Consider the following 25137-nt stretch of genomic DNA (forward strand, 5'->3'; position numbering starts at 1 on the left):
AAGAAAGGGAGGGAGGCAGGCAAGAAGGAAGGAAAGGAGAGAAAAAAGATTCTGTGGTTCTCTGAAGGGCTGAGAAGGCATCCAGGTGGCATCCTCACCAACAGGAGGATTTAGCTTCACCTGTGGCTTCCATGACTCAATGTGAATCAACATCCTAGTTTTGTAAAGTACATGGGTTTTATTAAAATGAATACTGTATTTAACTTATTAGGTAAATTGACAGCTGCACACATAATAAAACATTCCATCATATTAAAAGACTATTTTATCAACATTTGTATAGTACTTCATTATTTCTAAGGTGCCTGAACTATGTTTTTGGAACTGCCACAGGAAAGCTGGTTTTAATAAAGTATAGGACTGTGTGATGTTGGAATATTATTCACAAAATGCATTCAGCTGGGTCTGCTGCGCACACTTCGGTAGAAATCTATGCCCAGAAAAGTTCATGGTTAAAAAAATAAAGCATAAATTTATTATCAGAGTGCAGAGGCTGGAGATTCTTCCATAATGAGCTGTAAAGGTAAGACTAAATTTCAATTTTCTTAACTGCTAATATTGAAATAACCATTGGTACTATTTTTAAAAGATAAGCAGAATAAAGGGGGAAAATGGTGCTAGAACATTTAAAAATACAAGCCATCTCAGGGAAAACTGAGATTGACTGGTCCAGAAAGCATTCAATAATACAGGCATAGCAAGTATTTTATACTATCTGTATTCTAAGCTCTGAATTTAAAATTGGACCAGGACAGAAACGCAGAAATGTAGTTATTATGAGGTTAAACTAATCCTATCAAAAGAGAAAATAATCAGAACTTGTTTTAAACAATGGTACATTGTGGATGTTATAAACGTGAATTATGAAATGTTAGTCATCTCAACGCACTTCTTAAAACACAAATATTTAGATGCTCCTAAAAGTATACTCATGAATTATCATTTTCGCCTAATAATTTTGATAAAGACAAATTGATTCTTGGTGCCATCTGCAATATAAAACTATGATCCTTTCAAGGATTAAAAACAGAAAGGTATGCCTCTTCAAACGGATCAAGAATTAAAAATAAAGTCCCTTCTTCAACATGACTTCAAAGAAAATAATCAAATATTCAACACTTCCCCAATCAAATGCAGTTTTTTCAGACATTTCTGCAAATTCAAACAACCTCTGGAACACTTTCATTAACAATGATAGATTTTTAAAATCAAAACAGTTTTAAACTAGATGATTTCTGCTTATAGCTTTCATTTTCAACTGCTTGTTTGGGTGGTTAAGTGCTGATTGTAACTTGTCTTAATTTTCACAAGTGTTTAGATTCAAATTAGGCAGAAAGTTCATTAGCAGTAGTTAATTTCTATTTTCATGTGTATTTTCAACTCAACTGTGTTTGGGCGAGCTATGAACTCATTCATGGAAAGAGATGATGGGCCTTGTAACAACACGTACACTAATTGGAGCTATAAATTTAATTACTTGAAATTACCAAAATAAAATGAGCTTTCAACAACAGCAACTTTACTGCACACCAAGAGGCATGACAAAGTAGCTGAGAAATTTAGTTCTATCTCCAGGAGGCCAACCAGCACAATGCTGATAAAACCTGCCTAAGATTTCTTGCCTGACTTAATATACTTCTCCATATTTGCCTAGGACGTTGTACAAGGTGGCCAAAAGGATTGGCCCCATCATGGATACAGGCTCTGCTGTCTCTCATTTACAAAATTTTAAATAACCTTATTGTAGCTTGAAAAATATTAAGACAAGGTCGTACATTACAAAATGATTTTTTTAAATACGAGAAACTGTTTCACACCAAATAAGGAAATGAAATATTTTAAATCAATTATAATTTTCTTTGGGAATACAACCAGATATTCAATAATTACTGCTTCAAAAGGCAACTACAACTCTTTAGGTGCTGAAATACAATTTAAAGGTACCATATCATAGAAATCACTAACTTTAAAAAAAAATTTTTATTTTACATTGGAGTATAGTTGAGTAACAATGTTATGTTAGTTTCAGGTGTACAGCAAAGTGTTTCAGCTATACATATACATGTATCTATTCTTTTTCAAATTCTTTTCCCATTTAGGTTATTATGGAGTATTGAGCAGAGTTCCCTGTGCTCTACAGTAGGTCCTTGTTGGTTATCTATTTTAAATATAGTAGTGTGTACATGTCAATCTCAAAACTAACTTTTAAAAGAAAGTAATACTTTCCTTCTGAGAACCTATTTTACTGGTTGAACAGTCTGTTCATGCTATGAAACTTCATTGGTAACTATTTAAATGTAAATGTCTTCTTTAGCCTCACTAGACAATTACGAGGAGGAGAAAAGCAACACTAGATTATTCAAAAGAAATAACACTTTGCCGAAAGGACGGGAAATAGAAATTTGAAAGACTACGGCACATAATATCAGTGCTCCTTTCTCGGAGGTTAACTTAACAAATACAAAGCAAACCATTCTGGTAGGGTTAGGGGACAACAAATTGGAGTGGTGATATACAAAAGGCCAACAGTCCAGTCTAGCAGGTTTTTGTAACTAGGAATTTCTATATACAACGTAAGGCAGCAAGAAGGTCACTCTTCAAAGAAACTGCTAACAACAGTGATGCCTGGGGGCAAACAATTCATTTAATTTATTTCTCAAGTGCCTGCTTTCTATCGAGGGAAGAAGGGCACTAAATAAATCAGCGAGAAACCTGCAGACATTTCAAGGGCTATGAGGACAGGAAGACAAAATAATGTGATGGAGGAAACCTCTGCGTTATGGAGCTACTGTAGACGCAGCATCGGGGACCCTCGGTGGAGGGGCTATTTCCAAACAGAGGTTACTGGAGAACCCACATACTCCTTTAAATAACTTCCACCTCGTGCCTTAGGACTCCACTTTTATAACATAACCTTTCAGTTGAGCACATTTACTTTTAAACATTCCAGCAGAGTTAATTTTTTCCATCCAACTGGCAGATCAGTTGGTCTTAAGAGGGATGGACAGGAGTGATCTTGGGACACCACCAAAAGGACACAATAAAATACTAACCGGAGGTTACAAAAAAAAGGGAGAAAAAAGTGCAGGAGGTCTGGTATGAATGCACCTTTGAATTCAAAGGGGAACTACTTCTGACTGGAAAAATAATAAGGACTGTATGAGAGAAACTGAGCACTTTATCATTACCCAGAGAGATGGAATGCGGTTGATCTTTTTTCTGACTGGCTTACGTCCAGACAGATTTCAAAAAGAATGATAGCGATCCATCGTAAAGCTAATACCAAAAGGAGGGAAGAAAAATAAGCAGGGGACCCAATGTTAGTATCATTACATACTAGTAACATTAGTCTCATTGACTGTTTAACACAGGAAAATGAAATAATCTGAATATACCAACATTATGGTGCTTTCACTTTTATAATGAGAGCAATGAATCAAATATACCATGCATGTGGGGATAGAACTAACCTGCAGAATGGCCAGATCTAGGCAGTGGGGTTTCTCTGGTTTTAAAACTATCCCACATCACAAACCTGAGTTAAGTATTACCATTATGAATGACAATTCCCAAAACTCCAACGTCCATGATTAAGAAACACGCCAACGTGAAATATGAAATTTAAAAAACCAATCAATGAGCAAAACGAGCTTTCTTATTTAAAACAATTTAGGAAGAACTCAAAGACTTACCATGCCATGTGGGAGAGACATCTAATTATAAGAAAGCTCTTAATTACTATAAAGTATGATACATGTACATAGAAAATAAATTATGAGGAAGAAAATAAAAATCAACAGAAGTCTTATTTTGAAGATTTTTTTCCTATGCCTATATCAATGTATAATTTTTTTTTCTTTTCACACAATTGGGCAAGTAAAACACCTGCAGGCTTGCCTAGTGAGTTTTTCATTTAGTATTACATCCATACAAATGTTACAATGTTGTTAACTATTCTTTTAATGATTTTAACAAATCCACAATGTTCACTATAATTTATTCAACTATATTCCTGTTGTAACTGATATTGCTTCCAATATTTTATTAATCAATTCAAAGGCATGGAGAAGAATGACCTTATCCATTCTCGTAACTCCAAAGTGAGGACGCCTAGAATTCCTAGGTCAAAAGCAGAGTTTTGATACACATTACCAAACTGATTTCCTGGGAAGATGAATCAATTTCCACATTTATCCTGCACCATCTCAACACTAAAATTTTTAAGCAGTGCCACTCTTATGGGTAACAAAGAAGACTGATATCCCATTCTGAAATTTGCATTTTTAGTCATAGTAAGTGGTATATCGTTTTATGTTTACTAGCCATTAATAGTTCTAAAAACAATCTGCCTCTGACCTTTAAATACAGGGGCTACTAATTTCCTTATTGATATTTAGGAATGTCTAATACAGGGCACATATCAATTTTTTGTCACATGTTCCAACACTTTCCCAGTTGTCATTCTCCTTTCAGTTGTGCCTGTTTCTTGTCACACAAATATTTTTCACTTTATGCAAATACATTAATCTGTGATAATATGATTGATCCTATTGCTTTATAATTTTTTGCTCAAAAATTGCTTGCCCATCTCAATATCAGTTATTGTGTACATTTTTTCCTTTAGATTTTGTGGTTTGGTTTTCTTTTTCTTTTCTTCTTTTTTTTTTTTTTCTGGTTCATTTAGAGTTTATTAGGGAAATAGAAAGCAAAGGGCAGATTTGAGAGAGACTAAAAACCTGATTGCTAGATAGGCTGGAGGTGGAAGGGGGAGGATGGGGATGGGGTTGGGGGGAGGTGGAGGGAGCGGGGGAGTTAAGGAGACTGCCAGAGAGGGCTTCAAACTGAGAAAGTGGCATTCCAAGCCGAGCAAATAACACTGAGAGATTGAGCCCATTTCTAACTACTTTATTCCCCTCTCCCTTTCGTTAAAAGTCACGTTTCTTGAAATAGTGGTCTACATTTCTTGCTTTAATTCTTCGCCATTCATTCACCAGCTCAAATATAATGGGGGCCACATTTGCTTTCACCAAAGTCACCAATGTCTTCTGGTTGCTATACTCAAGGTACAACCATCAGTCTAGCTGACAAACGTGGATGCATTTAATATTGTTGGCCATCTATTCAATGGTAAAAGTCCCCCTGCTAGTCTTCTGTAATGGCTCTCTCTTCCTCCCTTCCTTCTCTCTGGACATTCCAACTCACCCTCCTTTATAGCTCCTCCTCTCTTGCTTGTAAATGTGGGTGAGGACTCCTTCTTCAGCAAGTTCCCTTCTTAAGACTATCCTTTTCCTGTGTGATCACACCCATATCCATGACCTCAGCCATCACTATAAGATGATGATTCCTTAATCTTTTTCTATACCTTAGAATCTCTCCAGAGCTGCAGAGACACATTTTCCATCCCCACCTCAAATTCTACAAGTCTAAAATTAATTCATCATCTTCCATAGACAATGTGCTTAAACCCATTTTCCAATGATAGTCCCCAACTCGGTGAAAGGGTATCTCCATTCAAAATTCACCCAACCTAGAAATCAAGCTAAGCCTTCCCTGCCCGACTCCTACTTAATCAGTCAGCAAGTCTTTCTTTCATACTCTTCCTTCTCCTCCTCTCTCTAAAATTCACCTTTCTCTCCAACCCCACTCCTGTGTCCTTGGTTCAGAAGACCCTTAAATCGCTCATCTAAATTACTCAAATAGTTTCTTAATTAATCTCTGTGACTTCCTGCCTCACCCCTCCCAATGCATCCTTAACGTAAATGCCAGAGGTCTTTCTAAATTGTAAATCTTTCTATGTTAATCTCCTGCTTAAAATCCTTTAGTTACACCCCTTTGCCTTAAATAATGATAATTGTGACCATTGTTTTTTGAGTTCATATTACTTCCTTTTTACTAGAAAGTTTATAAGGTGTATTTTAAATACATAAATAATGTATTTAAACTGGAATTTATATCTATGTGAGCTGGCTTTACTCTGTCCTGTCAGTTTCCTCTACACAAAAACGAATTACTTGCTATTAACATGTAAGATTCTTTAGAATCGAATTCTCACCTACCTGTTGATACTTACCTCATGCTACAAACCTCACATACTACTCTTCAACCATACCAAAACCATTGTAACCCCTAGAATATCATATATTTTTTTCTGCCTCCTTATTTATATTGTTCCTTCTGCCTGAATCCTCACCCACCTTCACTCCTCCAAGAGTTAACTCAACCATCACATCTGAGTTAGGTGATCGAGTATTTAATAATCCCATAGTCTTCTGAATATTTCTCTATCCTAGTATGTACCACAGTATAGTTATCTGCTTAGCATCTATTTCTTCTACTGAACTCTTAAGTGTCTATGAAACAAGAACTATATTTCTTGAATGAAACGCCCAAATTAAGGCTATGCCCAGAGTATTCAATAAAGGCTGGTTGTAAATATTAATTATCATTCAGGCAATGTCTAGTAGGCCAGTGTGATCACTGTGATACTAGAATCATAAAAGGATATGAAAAATAACATTGGAAACATCGGTTTGGGCAGCTGAGGATCTTGACCTAAAGATCTTATTACTCCAGAGAAGATCTATTGGAGGTTTTCGAACAGATGATGGACAACATTTGATGTGTCCTGTAAGAAAATAATGGATAGTAAAGTGATAAGATGTTAGAGGTCGAGATAAGAAGACAATTTAAGAGGCCCAGAAAGATTTGAGGAGAAATAGAATTCATTTTGAGATAAGCTGATTTCCAGAAACTGGCAGATATCCAGGTGCTGATGTCTACCTCTTCTCCCTGTTTCATGTTAAAATCCTTCCACATAAACCATTTTATCATACAAATTTCTTTTTTTTTAAGGATATACAGTTTTATTATTTTTATTTATATATTTATTTATTTATTTATTTATTTATGGCTGCGTTGGGTCTTCATTGTTGCATGTGGGCTTTCTCTAGTTGCGGTGAGTGGGGGCTACTGTTTGTTGTGGTGCGCGGGCTTAGTTGCTCTGCGGCATGTGGGATCTTCCCAAACCAGGGCTTGAACCTGTGTCCCTTGCATTGGCAGGCAGATTCTTAAGCACTGTGCCCCCAGTGAAGTCCACATATTTCTTATCCTTACCAAAATTAGCATGAAACTGGAATTCTGAGTCGAAGGCCCAACAGGCAGAGCCAATCTTGAAGGTTTCAGATTTGAAGGTTTTAAGACTAGCCAGGCAAATGGTTGAGACTGCCCAGGAAAGAATGGGGAGAGGAAGAAGAGGGCTGATGGGAGAAGCCTGGCCACCTGTACACTAATGAGCAAAGGAGAAAGACATTGAGGGAGACAACATGGGGTCCGGGCAAGGGGGAGGACCAACAGAGTGAAACATGGGCTTAACCATAAACAGTGATACAGCAGATCTATCCATGATGCATCCCCGGAAAGATTTAGTCTTCGGTTCATATTTATGGCCATGGAAGCTGTTTACTGAACACTTGACAGGCTTCAGGGCAAAATTCCATTTTAAAAAGGTCATCGTATATCTGAATACTCTATGTTAAACTGCTTTTCTGATGCTTTGGCTCCATCTAGATAGATGATAGTATACAAGTATGCATTTCCTGATTGCTATTTTCGTTGTTGGCAAATGCTTTGAATCACTAGTAAAATAAAAAAAATTTAGGGCTTCCCTGGTGGCGCAGTGGTTGAGAGTCCGCCTGCCGATGCAAGGGACATGGGTTCGTGCCCCGATCCAGGAAGATCCCACATGCTGCGGAGCGGCTGGGCCCGTGAGCCATGGCCGCTGAGCCTGCGCGTCCGGAGCCTGTGCTCTGCAACGGGAGAGGCCACAACAGTGAGAGGCCCGTGTACCGCAAAAAAAATAAAACTATAAAAATAAAAAAATAGTAATAATATTATTAAATTGCAGTAAACTATTCATCAAATTACTGCCCTGATAGCTTCCTCTGATGACTCTTACTTTATCAACATGGTAATTTTATTTAAACATATTTTCCACAATGTAAAAATCTCAAGACCATTTAGGACCTTATTCCTCTTCTTCAGATTGACGTTTGTAAACAGAGTGCTGGTAAATTTGGTGGTAATAATAAGTTTATAAGAAAAAATCCTTCTGCATAGTCCTTTCTACCATGAAAGAGTGAGAAAAGCAAAATTCCTTTACTTGAAAATTAGGAAAGTTTCCTTTTACGCGATGATTAACGTAAACCCTATAAAACCCTCTCAAACTTTTAGAATATGATTACCTTAAAAATATATGTCTGTATGCACAATTTCTGAGTTCTTATCCTAAGAATAGAGACTGCACAGAAAGGATGGAACAATGATATGGAAATTTACCATACTCTCCAATTGGACTCTTTATTGCAGACTTATTGCTTCCATGTGTTAAAAAAAAAAAAATTCAAACCTTTAAGCCAACCCCAATCCCTAAAATTTTTGGCATTCTTATTAAGCACTGAATCCAGAAAGGAAAAAAAAAAAACAACAAACATTTTTTGTATTATTATCCCAAGCTTATCAGAGTCAAGATTTAGTTCATAATTATGGGAATGTATTAGAAATTAACAATAAAGATTGGTTTCTACAAGGCTTAAAGAAAGTACACTGTTTAAAGCTACTAAAATGCCAGGAATTATTTGGTCTTAATATTCATAAATAACACTTATTTTGAATATTTCATTGGAGAATATATAATATAAATTAATTTAGGCAAAATATTTAAATGGATGAGGTTAACATATTCTTTTTTTGCACAGTAAAATTTTTGTTTTTTTTTTAAGCTATGGTTACATAAAGCTGGGGAATACAAACATCACATCAAACTAAGTCATATAATTTTCCAAAACAACGAAATCTTTGCTCAAACTCCACAATGAGGTCAATGAATTAGCTAAACTCTGTTGTCTCTGCACTTTTCCACAAATCAAGTTCTTCTCCAAGTTTCGGTATGTGTCAAAGGAAAGAAGGAAAAGTTCCCTCACCCCAAAGTGAGAACAGATGGGAATGTAAAATTAGATGGGAAGAGACAAGTGAAGCTTTGGATGACTGACCAAGAAATCTTCCCCAGAGGACAGCCAGATATAACAGACCTCACTCAGCTTGTTCCACCTCCCAGTTTGCTTCCAAGTTAATCCAATAGGAATGCAAAGTAGTTCTCAGATTCAATGGATTGATTTTGATTTTTCTAAGCATTTATATAAATTTTATGAAGAAGCTATTGATCAATATAAGTTTACAATGTTATTTTTAATTAATATAAAATAGTCTCCTAATCACTTTTGTGATTTTCACTTACTTCAAACTGAGACTAACAAAAAATATTTTTTGAAATAATAAAATAAATGGCTTTATGAAAAAGAGGCAACGGGCATGAAAAAACTTGTGTACACTGAACTTTTATGATAGAAGAGCCATCTGCTACAAATTGAAAAGTTATATAAATAAAATATGAACATATTTTATATTCATTCTTCTCATATTTTATCTAACTAAAAATAAATAGTAAAGCCAGCAATACTTCCCATAGCTAGAAAAAAAAAAGTTCCTTTACTTGATATTCATTTTATAGAGCATGATATAATTTTTCTACCTAAAAATATCAATTATAAACTTAAAGAAATACTGTCTAAAATGCTGTATTCTCTTCAGGATTCTTAATTTTTAATATGGGAAATAATTTAAAATTTGAGCAAAACAGAAAATGGTACTCTCAGTTTTTAATGTATTAAAACAGTAGTTTATTGTTAATAATCATTCTCTTAAAATATTGTAATATTAAGAGCAATTTTGTAAGATTAACCATGAACTTTTAAAGAGCTATCAAATACCTTCCACAAAACGATGGTTTTGGAGCAGATTGTTTTTGCGTGTGCTTACTTTCACATAAAATTTACATTTGTTGATACAATGAGAATAACTCAGCATTTTAATCCATAGTGCTCAAACGTACAGATCATTCTCACCCCTAATTTCAAACTTCTTTAGGACAACAATGAAAAGTTCTCTATGTACCATTTCCCTGCCATTCCAGAAAACTGCTTTCAAAATCTTAACGCTGCTTTATCTTTTTCAACGTTACAAAGTATACACAACCAAAAAGAAATACAGAAACATGAACCGTTCCAAGTGGTGAAAGCAGCTGCACCTCACACTTAAGTGATTTCAGTTTAACGAAGCCCAGGCACTTGGATAATTTGATACAGGCTTCACTTACAATAGGGAATGAGGCCTTCCGTAAAGAAGGTGCTCAATACAGTATGCTACATTTATTGGAATATGTGCATGAAACAATTACTGAAAAGTAGATTGCATTATTCAGATTACCCTATATTGTATGCAAACATTATTACCAAAAAAGCAAACAAACAAACCAAACCAAACCAAACAAAACAAAACACAAACAAGGTGTCTAGCTTTTTTTTCCTTCCTGGTCAATACATAAAAGCCACACAGGCAAACATTTGGAAATCCAATGTTGATTATATTTTGTTAAAATTCATTTTCTGCACTTTCCATTTGTACAAGTAAAATCTGAATTAAGCAAAATCAACTGTGAGCATTTTGTAATTCTTCCTCATATTAATAAATCCAAATTCTAATTCCTCAAAATATCAAACTAAGACCTCTCTACAAATTTTACATTATTTCCTTAATTTATTTTGTGGTTAGTTGGTTGAAAGATTTTAACATGGAAAACAGAGAACATCTTATAATGAATCCAAAACTTCTATCTTCCTCATGGGGTGGGGGTACTTTGAATAAAGAATGCATATGTACATACTCAACATTTACTCAAGACTCCTGTCCTAGTCCCAGTCTTCCACTTAATTTTAAAATCGGGTCAATCACAAGCACTTTGAATGAGAAACACTCATCTGTTAAAGGAATCCAGTTGGTTTTGGTCAGGATTTCTCAGACCTCAGACACCCAGGATCAGTGGGCATATTTTGGGAGTCTGAGTATTATAAGGTGTGGTCTTTGTTTTGGTGTCTTCATATTATGATAAAAAATATGACCATATTCTATATAATCTCTTTCACAACCTTAACCACTGATTACTATCATATAATTTCAGGATCTGCTTTTGATACAGTGTTTATGATCTTGATGGTGTAAGCTTTTTATTGTGACTATATTTAACTCATAATATGATGTTCCTCAAACTGGAATTCACAAATGTATTCTTGGAGCCTGAGAGACAATTTTCCTTTGACACGAATCCACATATTATTCAAGACCAGTAGACACTAGGCTAGATAATCTTTCTAATTCTTTTCCAAGCCGAAAAATATGTTACATTCTATGCAGCTTATAGTAATCAATGGAATTCAAATTTAAAAAGCACGTCTAGAGAAAGTGGACTTTAGTTATAATTTCTAATTCTATGTTCTATTTATTTTCCTTTTACATTTAAATGCAAGTGAAAGTTTTGAGATAACAATAAAATGACATTCAGTGGGCAAAATGAAACAAAGCTGTCAGATAAAGTTCCATTAGCAACAGCCAAATGGGTTTAGTGGACCACATATTAACTAGGAATCAGAAAATCCCAGTTTCTTTTTACAGTTTGCCTTTGACTTGAAATACCATCTTGGTGTTAGTGATTCATACTTGTAAGCCCCCCCTTTTTTTTCTTTACAGGGATACTACATTACGCTACTCAATGAATAAAATGCACAGTAAAATACCAGGTATTTATGTTACACAATGATAAGCAATATGTTTCAAATTGTAGTCTCTATAATAAGGAAGACAACAAATCTACAAAACTCAAGTATTTTCTTAATTTTGTTAGTGAAAAATATATACCACATGTAAAAATAACAGCATATTTTTTATCATAATTATGAATTCTTTTGATCTAGTTTTTAAAATATTTGTTTAAATTTGATTCATCTAATTTTAAAATGTTTATAACATTGTCAGTTCATACTTAAAGATATTTTATTGGTAGAAATCATTAGTGCTCATATATCATAATTTTATATCAAGTTTTTAACCATATACTCTTAAAGGAATTTTCAATTTATATGTATCTTAACAATAAAATCATCTTACCACCAGTAAACAGAAGTAAAATGTTTGCTAGCTGCAAAGATACTCTGAATTTAAAATGCATACAAACTTTCCATTTAAAGTATAGTTACTTAATTTTTAATTTAAAAAGTTAGGAAAAATGAAACATTTAAGTCATCTTATTCCCATCTATGATATAAATGTGAATGAAAGTTTTAAGTAAAAATCCTCCATAAAGAGGTTTGTAGAATTTCTTCCTGATATGCAGCATCTTAACTGAACCCTTTTTTAAAAGAAATGTTTTTAAACCATTCCTAAAGTGTCACCAATAGCATATGATTAATCAAATTAATGAATTAAATTATTGATTGTGAAATTAGTTACTGAATTTAAATTATTGACTTTTGACAGATTCATTTTTTCTAAGGTGAAGGCTGTTAAAATCAATTTTATAAATAAAACGTTTCATGATAAGATTCATCATGATAAGTTTTATAAAAAGAGAAATATCCCATTCAAATTTAAGAGTTTTCTTTGCCTCTTAACCTAGCAAATATAACTGACATTAGTTTACTACGATTATTTCAAACTTCCTTCTTCCTATTAAGGAATTTTCAGCTTTTAAGATTTCTTTTCTAGAAGATGTAATTAGACCATTATCTAAAGGACAGTGATTGGAGTCAGACGGAAAAATGTACTTTTCTAAACAGTGCATGCTTTTATATATTGTGATAAGTAATTTTATTCTTGGATTAGACACATGCAAATGCACAAACGCTCACATCACTGCCAAAAAGTTACTCTACCTGAACCGTCGAGCTGATCTCAGAGGCAAAGCCGCCCGTCAAGGGAGCCTCGTGACTAACTAGCAGTCGCCCTGTTTTGATCACAGACTGAAAGAGAAAAGGAAAGTCTGATGTTGAAGAGAATACATATTTTCAAGTATATGATGGTAGTTTTGATTAAGTAATAAAAATAAATTATTTAAATCCAATAAATAATTAAAAATTAGCAATTCAATTTTATGCCAAATAAGTTGTAACTCCCTTTCAGCTGGACTGTTCTTTGATTTTTGCACTGTTAAAAAAGTTTTCAGTAGATAATCCTAGTGCAAAAGAAAAATGAGATTTGTAATTCTATGTATGTCATTAAAAATGCCTTCTATTATATTTTTGTGTTATAAACTGAATGTATTTCACATTTTTGTATCTGAATATCATTTTTTCCCTCATATAGCTCTAAGAATGAAAGTGCCTTTTTGTTCCTTTGGGAGTATATTTGCATATAAATAAATACTCTTAGGACATTTTTTGTGTGGAGAAGGAAAACATAAAAATATCGTGTAAAAACTGTAGCAAAGGAAAAGCTCAAGCCACTAGACATTCAAGGAAACCGAGCACGAAGAAATCACCGGGAAAGTAAAAGGGTTACAACTCTCTTCGTTCAAGTGTATTGAAATATGGTTAACGACCACAACTCCATTTTAAACTAGAAAATGTCACAGAAAATAAGGATGTATTCTCGACACTGGCTTGGTGTGGTTGTTCCCACTGTGCATGACACACTCTGTACAATAATAAATCAAAAAGTATAGCTATGATATCACAGCAGGATGCCAGTGTGAAGGAAGGTAAAAAATATTAAAACCAACAGCAAGTTACTGCTTAAAATATGTTACACAATTACCATATTACAAAGGAGAAGTCATAATTTCTCCTCTACATTTCTAATAATTTTGTATCACCTTCTTTAAATTCTACATTACTCTTTTAGGAACATGAAATAAAAATCTTCCAAACAGAAAACTTACAGGCAGACCTGGTTTTATTGCCCTTCACTTTACTGTGCTTTGCACATAACTGCAGTTTTTACAAACTGAACCCTGCATTGTAAGATAATGGTTAGCATTTTTTTTTAGCAATAAAGTATTTTTTAAATTAAGATATGTACTTTTTTTAGACATAATGCTATTACACAGACTACAGTAATAGTATAAGCATAACTTTCATATGCACTCGGAAGCCAAAAAATTTGTGTGACTCACTTCATTGCAATATTCACTTTATTTTGGAGGTCTGGAGCCAAACCCTCAATATTTCCAAGGTATGCCTGTATATAAATTAAAATATTGCCTTCATTCTAGGCAATTAGGGTTTAGAATTTCAAAAGTGTGTAGCAGTTTCAGCCAGCAGATGTTAAACTCCAAGATATGGCCAGTAGCCATGACAAAAATAAGTTACCGTATCTACTAAGTAAATAGTGACTTAAGAATATGAAATTTTATGAACACCTTAATGAATGCCATCCCCGCCAATGAAATATTAACCTTGGAATATGTTGGTATTTGACTTTATGACTGTGGTTAATTATGCCAAAGTGAAAGTCACAAATTAAATTTCAGTGCCCCTGGTTAGAAATATAAAGAGACAAAAATATTCTACAATCATGAAAAAAACAAATGTATTCTTAAAGTATTCCCTAAAAAGATGTCCTGACTTTAAGGATTGCCGATTAAAGAAACAGATTTGACAATCAGAACTTTCTTATAGCTCTGAATCCCAGAACTCTGCCAACATAAGAGCATCTAGGAATGATATAGCCCAAATCCATCCCAGCTAGACGGTACAACCCAGCTAGAGGGTAGAAAAGAGAAACAGCTATAAAAATGTTGCTGTTCCCCTCAAACCCCACACAACAGAGTTGGTGCTTTTTATCTGAACTGAGGCCAATCCAAGATCAATGACAACCCAATAAGCAACCAAGGCAAATGTTCTAGGCTTCCTCTAGCCTGCAGAATGTAGTGGGGAAACTAAGCACAGATGTACCCAGGACAAAAGCTACTAACCCTTGGAGTCCATGCAACATGATGTGTAAGCGGATAAAATCAGCAGGAGAAAAGCTAAATAAACCAAGATACATCAATACAGCAGAGTATTATACAGCCATGAAAAAGACGGAGGCCATGGAACAGTGCCCATGACAAGTTAATTGGTAAAATAAGCAAATTGCACAATAATATGATCTCATTTTTGTGAAAAATGGACACCAGTAAACATGGCTATATATATTGAGCCAACATGTGTAAATAGTCTGGAAGGATTCATTCCAAACTATCAAAACTTGTTTCTCCTGAAGATTGACAGTGAAGGAATTGTAGGGAAAGAACTTTTGGTTTTGTTTTACTTTAAATGAAAATATTTTTATATTACTGAAAATATTCTCAATAAGTCTAAAATAAAGGGAAAGCCCTTTTAAATTAATGCTGAAGATAACAAATACATGTGACATTGCAGTCATAATCTCAAAAAACGTAATTTTTTTATGGTATCTTAGGACTAGCTTCAGATACAAGGGAACCCTGAGGTCCCAAACCCCAGCAGCAAAGAGGCACAGTGAAAACACAGGGAATCAGCCACCCCCCCATGCCAGGCTCTGTATGATAGCTGTATGTCGAGATCATATCCAGCTCATCCCTTGACCTTCAAGCTTTTGGATCCCAGACAAAATGGGAAATCAGCTATTGGTATCAAAGAAGGGGAAGTTCTTCAACAGCTCTGCAAGTGTGTTAGGTAAACATGCGAGTTCTTGGATCAGGAACCGTATGCTGACAGTTCTGGAAGGAATTCCGGAAATTTCTAAAACACCAAGAGCTGAAGGGCAGACACAAGATGAGAAGTAATAATGCTATGAGGCTCTAGAAACTGTCAAAGCAAGCAAACCACTGAGAGAGAGAGGGGACAGCAACACAAGAGGAGACAGAAATAATGATCAAAATCATAAACAACTGATTGTCACAGGGGCTGCTGTGTGTTAGGCTCTGAGCTGAGTATTTTACTTTACTTCATTGAATTGTGAAAGCACCTAAATTTCACTTCTGCTTCTTAAAACCATCTAGTACCTGAAAAGTATTAAAATGTATATAATAAAATTACAGCAAAATTCTGAAAAATGCCTAAATATAGACATAACACTGACAATTTCAAAGAATTAGCATACATCATGAAAGGCTGAGACTATAATAGAATCCCATGATTTTGTAAGGTATAAGACAAATTCAACTTGGTATGTGCTTTTTATCATTCACAATTTCAGTTTACTAAAATTTCTGAAGATAGCTTCTTTTCTATTTTGGAAATTGTTCACACTTTGTTAATATTATGATAATGAGATCATTGCAAATATACACAGTTGAAGAGAGTGTTACTCTTTCCATGCTTTGTGATTCAACTAGACATTCTGATTAACCTAGGTCTTTTGTCAACTTTAACAAGCATTTCATTTTCATACGTTTAGGCACAATGACATCCAACTGCCGGGAAATTTTTCTAGCCAAATTTAGCATTTTGACCTACTTAGAGAGTAAAAATATGGTGCCTTTCAATGGAGATAGCCATTAACCTTTTAAAAATAAATCACTATAGATATAAACGCTAATAAGCGTTTAAAATTCCTTTTCTTTAGAAAAAAAGTGATATTTCAAGTTTCAAGTTTTCTTCTGAGATAAATGTAATTCACCACTTGAAAAAAATGTTTAAGAGTTTAAACAACTTTTCAATATGAAAGCTAAACCTATCATAGCCAGGAAAGATCACATAAGGCTGGATTTTCCAGTATCTGCCTCTTCAACTTCTTGCCACTAAGATCTGCTCCAGGATTCTGGACTTACCCAGAGGGAGTAGCAGTGAGTTAGAGCAGCTAATGGCACCAGGGAAAGCTGAACCAGTTCAAGATGAGGACCCATCTCTGTGTCCCCTACCATGAAACAAAACAGCTTTGTTCCCTACAAGGCCTTGAGAAATTTGTCAAGAAAACTTAAAAAACAATTCTGAAAGGCAAGGAGTGAAACAGCCTACAGCAGTTAAGTTGGTGAGCACTGGTCTGCCCTGGATTTCTCCCAGAGATTCTCACTCTTTCTGTCATCCCCTCCCCAAGGACATCAGCAAAACCTGATTCAAGAGGAGCCAACAAAATCTTAATGCTGAACACATAATGACATTGCCAACAACCAACAGACTGCGACACCCCTGTTCTGATGGAAACTTTAAGATACCTTACTCCTGGTCTGGCCACTTCATGACTTTTCCCCATTGTCCATCTTCTGCCCAGACATCATTACTAATGGCCATAACATCAAGTTATCTATGAGGGATACCTAGCCCAATGCTCAGACCATGCCACTCAAGAAAAGTTAACTAGATAAAAATCTATTAAAATTATTTAACTATATTAAACACGCCCTTCTTTAATGTCCTGAAGCTACTGCTTTCTTAGCAAAGTCCTTTTTTTAATTGAAGTATAGTTGATTTACAATGTTGTGTTAGTTTCAGGTGTACAGCAGAGTGGTTCAGTTATATATATGTATGTATGTGTGTGTGTGTGTGTGTGTGTGTGTATATATATATATATATATATATTCTTTTTCAGATTCTTTTCCCTTAGATGTTATTACAAAACACTGTGCAAAATCCATTTTTAAGATAGTGCAAAAGCGTACTTCAGCACATCCCAGAACAATGTAAATATGAAATAACAGACTCCAAATTAAGGACATTTTAATGGAGCTTTAGCAATAAGATAGCTGTGGTAATAGCAGAGTTGCTAAGTTAAACTCCACTAAAATGATTGCACAGATTTTGGCTGCCCAAACATGGGACACATGTTTTAGTGAATGTAGCCTCTAAAGATTTTAACACAATCCAACCAGGAAAACTGTTAAGCTGTCATTCCAGGAGAAAATGATACAGAAAGGCAGACCATTAAGCTGGCATATGCCTGAAAGTGCAACACACATTCAAAAAGCAGAAGTGTAGTTTTAACCTCTTACTCAAAACCTATGGCAAGATTTTCTTCCTACAAAGTAATTCAACCTGACCAACATCAAGTTCAGCGGCTTATTCTGATAGTTGATAAGATAAAGTAGGAAAGGCAACACTTTGGGTAGGCAATTTACAGCCCTTTTAATATTTTCTATCTGAATAAAAGCTAATGAAAAGCAAAAGAAACATCAAAGCTGGCCTTTACCAATTCCTTTTGAAATCAAATCTTCTTATAAATACATATGAGCGGAAGTAATAGTAAAGTCGTACACCTTTGTTTCATCAATCAAGAGCATGTTCATAACAATTATATAATGTAGAAGCATTAAGGACATGATTTTAATTAGCCTCAAATATTTTTGCAGATACATTAAGTTTCTGAAATGTTCTCTTGTTTAGTAGCCAAATGCATTTGACACGTTAGCTAGAAAAACTTCACAATTAATCACAAGCTAAAAATGTGTTAGAATATGCCTAGCAACTATGATTAGTCAGCATGAGCATCATACTCGATCAGACCACTGGCTGATATTCCTCTGGAGAAATACCAACGCTAAAAGAGAAAGAAGTCATGAACCCCAGAGATGGTTCGGGAAAGTCCATTTTGGCAAGGCTCTTAGTGATGGGGTTACAAAGAGTTTGGTATCGTAGGAAATTGGTGTAAATGGAGAAAAAGTAAATCCTCAGAGCTTTCTCACCCATGTGGAAAAAGTAGGTAAGGGAGCAAGCAGAACATAAAGAGAACTGAATAAAGTCAACAGAAGAAGAACGAGCATCACTCTAACAAAGGCATGAAGTGTCTGGGAAAATTTCAGACATCCTCCCTGGTTCTCTCTTGCCTGAATTATTGGTATAATCAGAGCTGACGAGCCTAGGAAAAACCGCTTTTGCAAAAACTAGAAGCAGACATCTTTCTGAAAGCTATTTCAAAACATGTCAGACAAACGAGCTTCTGTCAATCAACCTTACCTTCCCAGTTTGTCTCTTCACAGTCCCTGCAGGCTCCTGTCATGTCAGGCTACTCCCTACTCCACGACTGTGACCCAAGCTTACCTGCCTCTGACTTCCTTCCCCAAATTCTGGAGGTTAACCCTAACCCTAACCTTAACCCTCTCAAGACCCATCTTACACAACTCCTCCCTCCCTCGTCTCCCCAGCTAGGTGGGTTTTCTCCTATTTTAAACCCCATGTTACCCTCTTCCTTCATTTTCTTATCATATTATACACCTCCTAGCAATCAATTCCTAATAGAATCTGAGGTGGCTGACAAGGCAAGGATATTCTATGAGTCCTAAAACCAGGGTTCAAAGGCAAGAATCAGGCACCAGGTCAAGGCAGCACTCACTGCTATACCTCTTAGGAACACTAGCAATTTACCTTGTAGAAGAGCCCTGAGTACATCTGTCCCATTAGCCCTTTCAACCACACCCAAAACTACATATTCAAAGATGGGGACTCTGTTATTCATATCTGTGTCTACCACAGAACATAGCATACCACAAATATGCATTAAATTGAGCAAATTATGCTCATTTTATTACTTGGGGACAACTGCATACATTATTAAAAATAAAAGTTTGGAAAAGTACCTAAGCATCTTTTTGTTTCTTTGTTTGGGGGAGTATTCTTTTTTATGGAGGGTGTGGATCTCTATCTCTATACTGTTTCCTCCAGCAAACTCTGAATCATTCAAGAGCACAAAATTCAGCAAGTATCGAGTATTCTATTCCTAACCATAATACCTAATATAGGGTTATAAATGTGGATGCTTAATAAATGTTCTTAATATAGATTTCTGTAAAAAGCATATAGACACAGTGATTTAAATGAATCACTAACCAGCTTCCAATTTTCTGATGCCTTGAAGCTGTTAGGAGGGGCCAAACATGCTATAAAAAGGGAGTCCAAAAAACTAAGCTCTAATCATCATTTTGTTCTAATAGAGGACCACCCTGGGCCAGCTCTTTTCATCTATTTTTCCTACTCTAGATTGATTTTGGAATAAGAAGTTAGCAGTACTAAACATGTTTCTGTTTTTATGTAGATATTTTGTAAATGCATGACTGTAATAAACACACAGAACATTTCCTTTCCTTGGTACTGAACATAAATTTCCTTTCCTTTTGACAAGAGTTCATGTTACCATGGTAATAAAGGTATTGTACTGGTAGATGTTTATTAGATATGTAGTGAAACATGGGAAAATATGTAAATAAATATGTCTTAAAAGTTTTTTTTCATTTTCCGCATTAGCTTAAACATCATGCAAAGCATAACCACCTACAGGAATCAACATGATTTTTTTGTGTGCCAAAGCAAATTCTCAAAGATTGAGGTAGCCATTTCCCAAGTTGTTTTCTGATCTTCTTTTTTATCACTGCCCTATCATTTCTCAGCAGGACTTAAAGTATTTCCATAGACTTGTCTCCACTCAACTTTTATCCATTTCTTTTTATGAAAAGGAGAAATTATAACATGTCATTTGGATATTAATATTATTGATTTCCATGCTGTAGAATTTTATAAAATTGTTGACAAGGACAATTAAAAAGCCAAGCTGTACTTTTGACAGACAATCAGGGTGTTGTATCTCCTACAGCTTCTATTCTTAGAACCATCCTGAGCTCTTCCAGGCTTCTTCTCTGAAGTTTGCAACAGCAGGAAACATTCAGAAGTACCACGTAATTTAACCTTACTATAAATATGCTTATATTTTTATAATAAATGAAAAAAGTGGTAGTACAATTGCTATACACACTACTTGGCAAATCTAGAACCTGACCTAGTAGTAAAGACCCTTGGCAGGGCCATTTCACTACATTTATTATTTATTAATTTAGGCAGCTTACCTTCATTCAAGTAATATTCTTTTGTTACCATGATACTATATATATATATATATAGCATGTTGTGGGAAGAGGCTGATAATTCACAGACAACTCATGTACCTAGTTTAGCACCTAGGTTATGATTATGGGCTGAATGAAAATGCCATATACAGAATTTTAGTTGTTTCACCATTTTAATCATTTTTAACTACAGTTCTGTGGCATTAAGCACATTGACATGGTAGTACGACCATCACCACCATACAACGCCAGCACTTTTTCATCTTCCCCAACTGAAACTCTGTACCCATTCAACAATAACTCCCCATTCTTCCCCTCCCCCAGGGCCTGGCAATCACTATTCTACTTCTGTCTCCATGAATTTGTCTCTATCCTAGGAACCTCATCTAAGTGCAATCACACAATACTGTCCTTTTGTGACTGGCTTATTTCACTTAGCATAATGCCTGCAACGGTCGTCCATGTTATAACATGTGTTAAAATTTCCCTCCTTAAAGCTGAATACTATCCCACTGTATTTATAAACCACACTTTGTTTATCTATTCAGGCTCTCGGGCACTTGGATTATTTCTGTCTTTTTGCTATTGTAAATAATGCTCCTATGAACATGGGTGTACAAATATCTGTTGGAGTCACTGCTTTCATTTATTTTAGGTGTATATATATATATATATATATATATATATATATATATATACACCCAGAAGTGGAATTGCTGATCACACTGTAATACAATGTTTAATTTTTTAAGGAATGGCCATACTAGTTTTCATAGCAGTTGTACCATTTTACATTCCCACAACCAATGCACAGGGGTTCCAATTTCTCTACATCTTCATCAACACTTTTTTTTTTTTTTTGATAGTAGCCATCCTAATGGGTATGGGGTGTTATCTCACTGTGGTTTTGATTTACATTTCCCTAATGATTAGTGGTGTTTATCACTAGTTTTTAAAATCTTTTCCTTTTTAATTTTTTAATCAGGCTGTTTGATTTTTATTGTTGATACAGATAGTGTTTTCAAAGTGCTTAATGCATCAAATTCCTTAAATCAGCCCCTCTGGGGACCGGAAATAAAATCTTCTCAGAATATGATATACCCTATGAAAAAATATATCAAACTCAACTGTTCACTATGTCTTCTTTTCTGAAAAAGCATTACATCTGGTTTCCTCACCATCCTCCATTTTAAAACAGACATAATGACATTTTTTCCTAAGATGACTTATGTCACATAGATCCTTTGCCCAACTGATTATGCAAGACAGCACTCCCCTTATCGAAAAATCTTCAATGGTAAATCAGCTAATTGGAATCACAAAGATAACTTGTAATCAGTAACAGCACCAGTAATCCACCGTCCAAAGGAACAACTGAATCCACTTACATACTATAGAACCTTGGAGTCATCTCTTTGCTCCATACTCTGCCAATAACTAGAAGATAGACTAATGCCAACTAAGACAATTTGAAACATTGGTACAAACCAGACAATCACCATCATCATCTTATTTGAATATTACATGCAATTTCCCAATTAGCTTTTAATCTTGTATAAGTTCCAAAGGTCACTGGTTCATGTCAAAAACGATTTACTGAGCCACTCACATGTGCCAATACTGCGGAAACACAGATGAGTTAACCAGGTCCCTAAAGGACTGTAATATGGGTTGCCACAATGTCCTAGGGCAAGGCATACTCAAGAAAGAAAGAAATTAATTTAAAGATTGTTAAGGCAGAATACAGGAATTAAAAATCAAGTTATATTTGGTAAAAACATTTTTTTTTAATTTTAAATTTCAACGTCTAAGGTCTTTTTAAAAAGAACATTGAAAAAATGAATTTTTATATCTTAAAACAAACAATTACTAATACTCTTTCCCATTCTATTCATAAGTCTCCATTTGGCAAATTTTTCTCAAGTGTTGACGACAGAGGGAAATACTATGTTTGGCCATCATAAGAGTCTTAAGGGTAGAAACTGACATCATCCCCTGTGTTCCCAGCATACCATGAATAAAAAAGTGACCCCAACCAAAACCAAGATTGTCAGCCAGTTACATTTTAAACTGCTGTTTTAAGCATGTATCTGGGGTACAATTTTCTCTGAAGCCAGCTGGTTGTCTACCAAGGCAACACTTCTCTAAGGAATGATCAAAAGCATAAACACTGCTACACTTCTGCATCACCATGGATAAATGCTTTTATTTTCTAAAACCTGGTCCAAATCTGTTGGAGCTAATGGATTTTTAGTCCATTACAAAACAAAAATCATGTGTAGTTCATAATACATGTAGTTCATAATAACCAAAGCTTAAAATCTTTTGGTTCTTTTTTATGACTCAAAAAAGTGGTAGAGTAAAACTCATAGGACATTTCAGCAAAAGTTATACATATATTTTTCAGTATATATAACTAAGGTGGTGCAGACAGATATAAAGTACATAAAGGTTATACTTCCATTAAAACCAAGATGATGGGGAGAAATTGTTTATATGACAGGTGGATTCAGGAAAAGAATTCCTTTAGCCGAAATAATATTTGTCTACAAAACATTCATTGATTACTTGATAGAATAGGTGAGGGGCAGAGAGGCGTAGAAATCTCCGGGTCAAGAATTATAGTATCAAACTTCATTACTAATGGAATTTTCATGAGAAGTTAAGATGCAATAATAATAATTACCCAGAAATATAATTCAATATTTAAAAATTAATTTTCACTTAGACTTAAGCTTTATTTTTTTTCAGGGAAAAAACTTTGGAAGTTTCTTTACTTGTAAACTACAAAAATATTAATAATCCACTCCTGTTTGATTTACAATTTTCTATTCTGCAACTTTTTTATTGACAAGAACTCATAAAACAGAGTAAGATGATCATGGCCATTATACCATAGATAGTGAGACATACCTATAATAACTTAGGCTGTAAATGATAAGAGCATTTTTTTGAAGAGTAATCCAAGAAGGTTTTATGCTTGTTGACTTACTTTATCATAAGTTGGCCATTTTGCTATATCCTCCAACATCGCTAATCACCAGGGAAATGTAAATCAAAACCACAATGAGATATCACCCACACCTGTCAGAATGACTATCATCAAAAAGAACACAAATAACAAATGCTGACGAGGATGTGGGAATGTAAAGTGGTACAGTCACTGTGGAAAACAGTACGCAGGTTTCTCAAAAAGCTAAAAATAGAACTATCATATGACCCAGCAATTTCACTCTTGGATATATATCCAAAAAACACTAATTTGAAAAGATACATGCACCCCAATGTTCATAGCAGCATTATTTACAATTGCCAAGGTATGGAAGCAACCTAAGTGTCCATGAACAGATAAATGGATTTAAAAAAGCTGTTTTATACATACATACACACACACACACACACACATACATACACATACATATACATACTATGGAATACTACTCAGCCATAAAAAAGAACAAAATTTTGTCGTTTGCAGCAACATGGATGAACTTGGAGAGCATTATGTTAAGTGAAATAAGTCAGACAAAGACAAACACTGTATGATATCACTTATATGTGGAATCTAAAACTGGTGAATATAACAAAAAAGAAGAAGACTTGCATATATAGAGAGCAAATTAGTGGTTAGCAAGCAGGAGGGGGGCAATATAGGGATAGGGGAATGGGAGGTACAAACTATTGGTTGTAAGAAAGGCTACAAGGATGTATTGCACAACATGGGGAATATAGCTAATATTTTGTAATAACTGTATATGGACTGCAACCTTTAAAAATTATATATAAAAAATAGCAAATAAAGGATAAAACGAAAAAAGAAAAATATTGAAACACTATGTTGTACACCTGAAACTAATACTGTAAATCAACTATACTTCAATTAAAAAAAATTGTAGTATACCCATATAATTAAATACTACTCTACAATAAAAAAGAACTATTGAGTTACACAATAACTTGACTGAATCTCAAAGGCATTAGGCTAAATGAAAGAAACTAGTCTCAAAATATTACATAATGTATGATTCCTTTTATATGACATTCTCAGGAACTCAAAGTTACAGTGACCATGAACAGGCTGATGGTTTCCACAGATTAGTAGTAGATGTGGCTACAAATTGATAGCCCAAGAACATTTTTTGAAGTGATGGAACTGTTCTGTAACATAAAAATATTGGTGATTATAGGAATCAATACATGTGCTAAAATTCATAAAACTATGCACTAAGACTATATTCACAAAATGGTTACATAATTAAAAATAAAAGTAAAACTGAACCAAAGACAACAAAGATTATTATAAAAGAGAAAATCATTACTAACCAATGAAAATGTTCCAGTGTTCTAATAATTTTTTAAAATAAGTTTAAAAATAAGAATAAAATGGCACATCATCCATTAAAGTCACAAAATAATTTAAATTTTAATTCTGGCAAGGCTATAGTAAAATCTTTCTTACA

General features: G+C 34.5%; 1 protein-coding gene across 4 annotated transcripts in view; it reads right to left on the reverse strand.

Annotated features, from left to right (window-relative positions):
- Positions 1-25137, reverse strand: part of BCKDHB (branched chain keto acid dehydrogenase E1 subunit beta) — a 280770-nt gene that overhangs the window by 101347 nt on the left and 154286 nt on the right. For 3 of the 4 annotated variants that reach the window (XM_081250888.1, XM_081250890.1, XM_081250889.1), the window contains exon 9: positions 12819-12905. The exons of the other annotated variant lie outside the window; for it this stretch is intronic. In XM_081250888.1, coding sequence (XP_081107014.1) covers positions 12819-12905 — 87 coding nt within the window. The remainder of the gene's footprint in view (positions 1-12818; positions 12906-25137) is intronic. 4 annotated transcript variants of the gene reach the window in all.

Source organism: Mesoplodon bidens (assembly GCF_964165515.1).
Source record: "Mesoplodon bidens genome assembly, chromosome: 12".
Lineage (NCBI taxonomy): Eukaryota > Metazoa > Chordata > Mammalia > Artiodactyla > Ziphiidae > Mesoplodon > Mesoplodon bidens.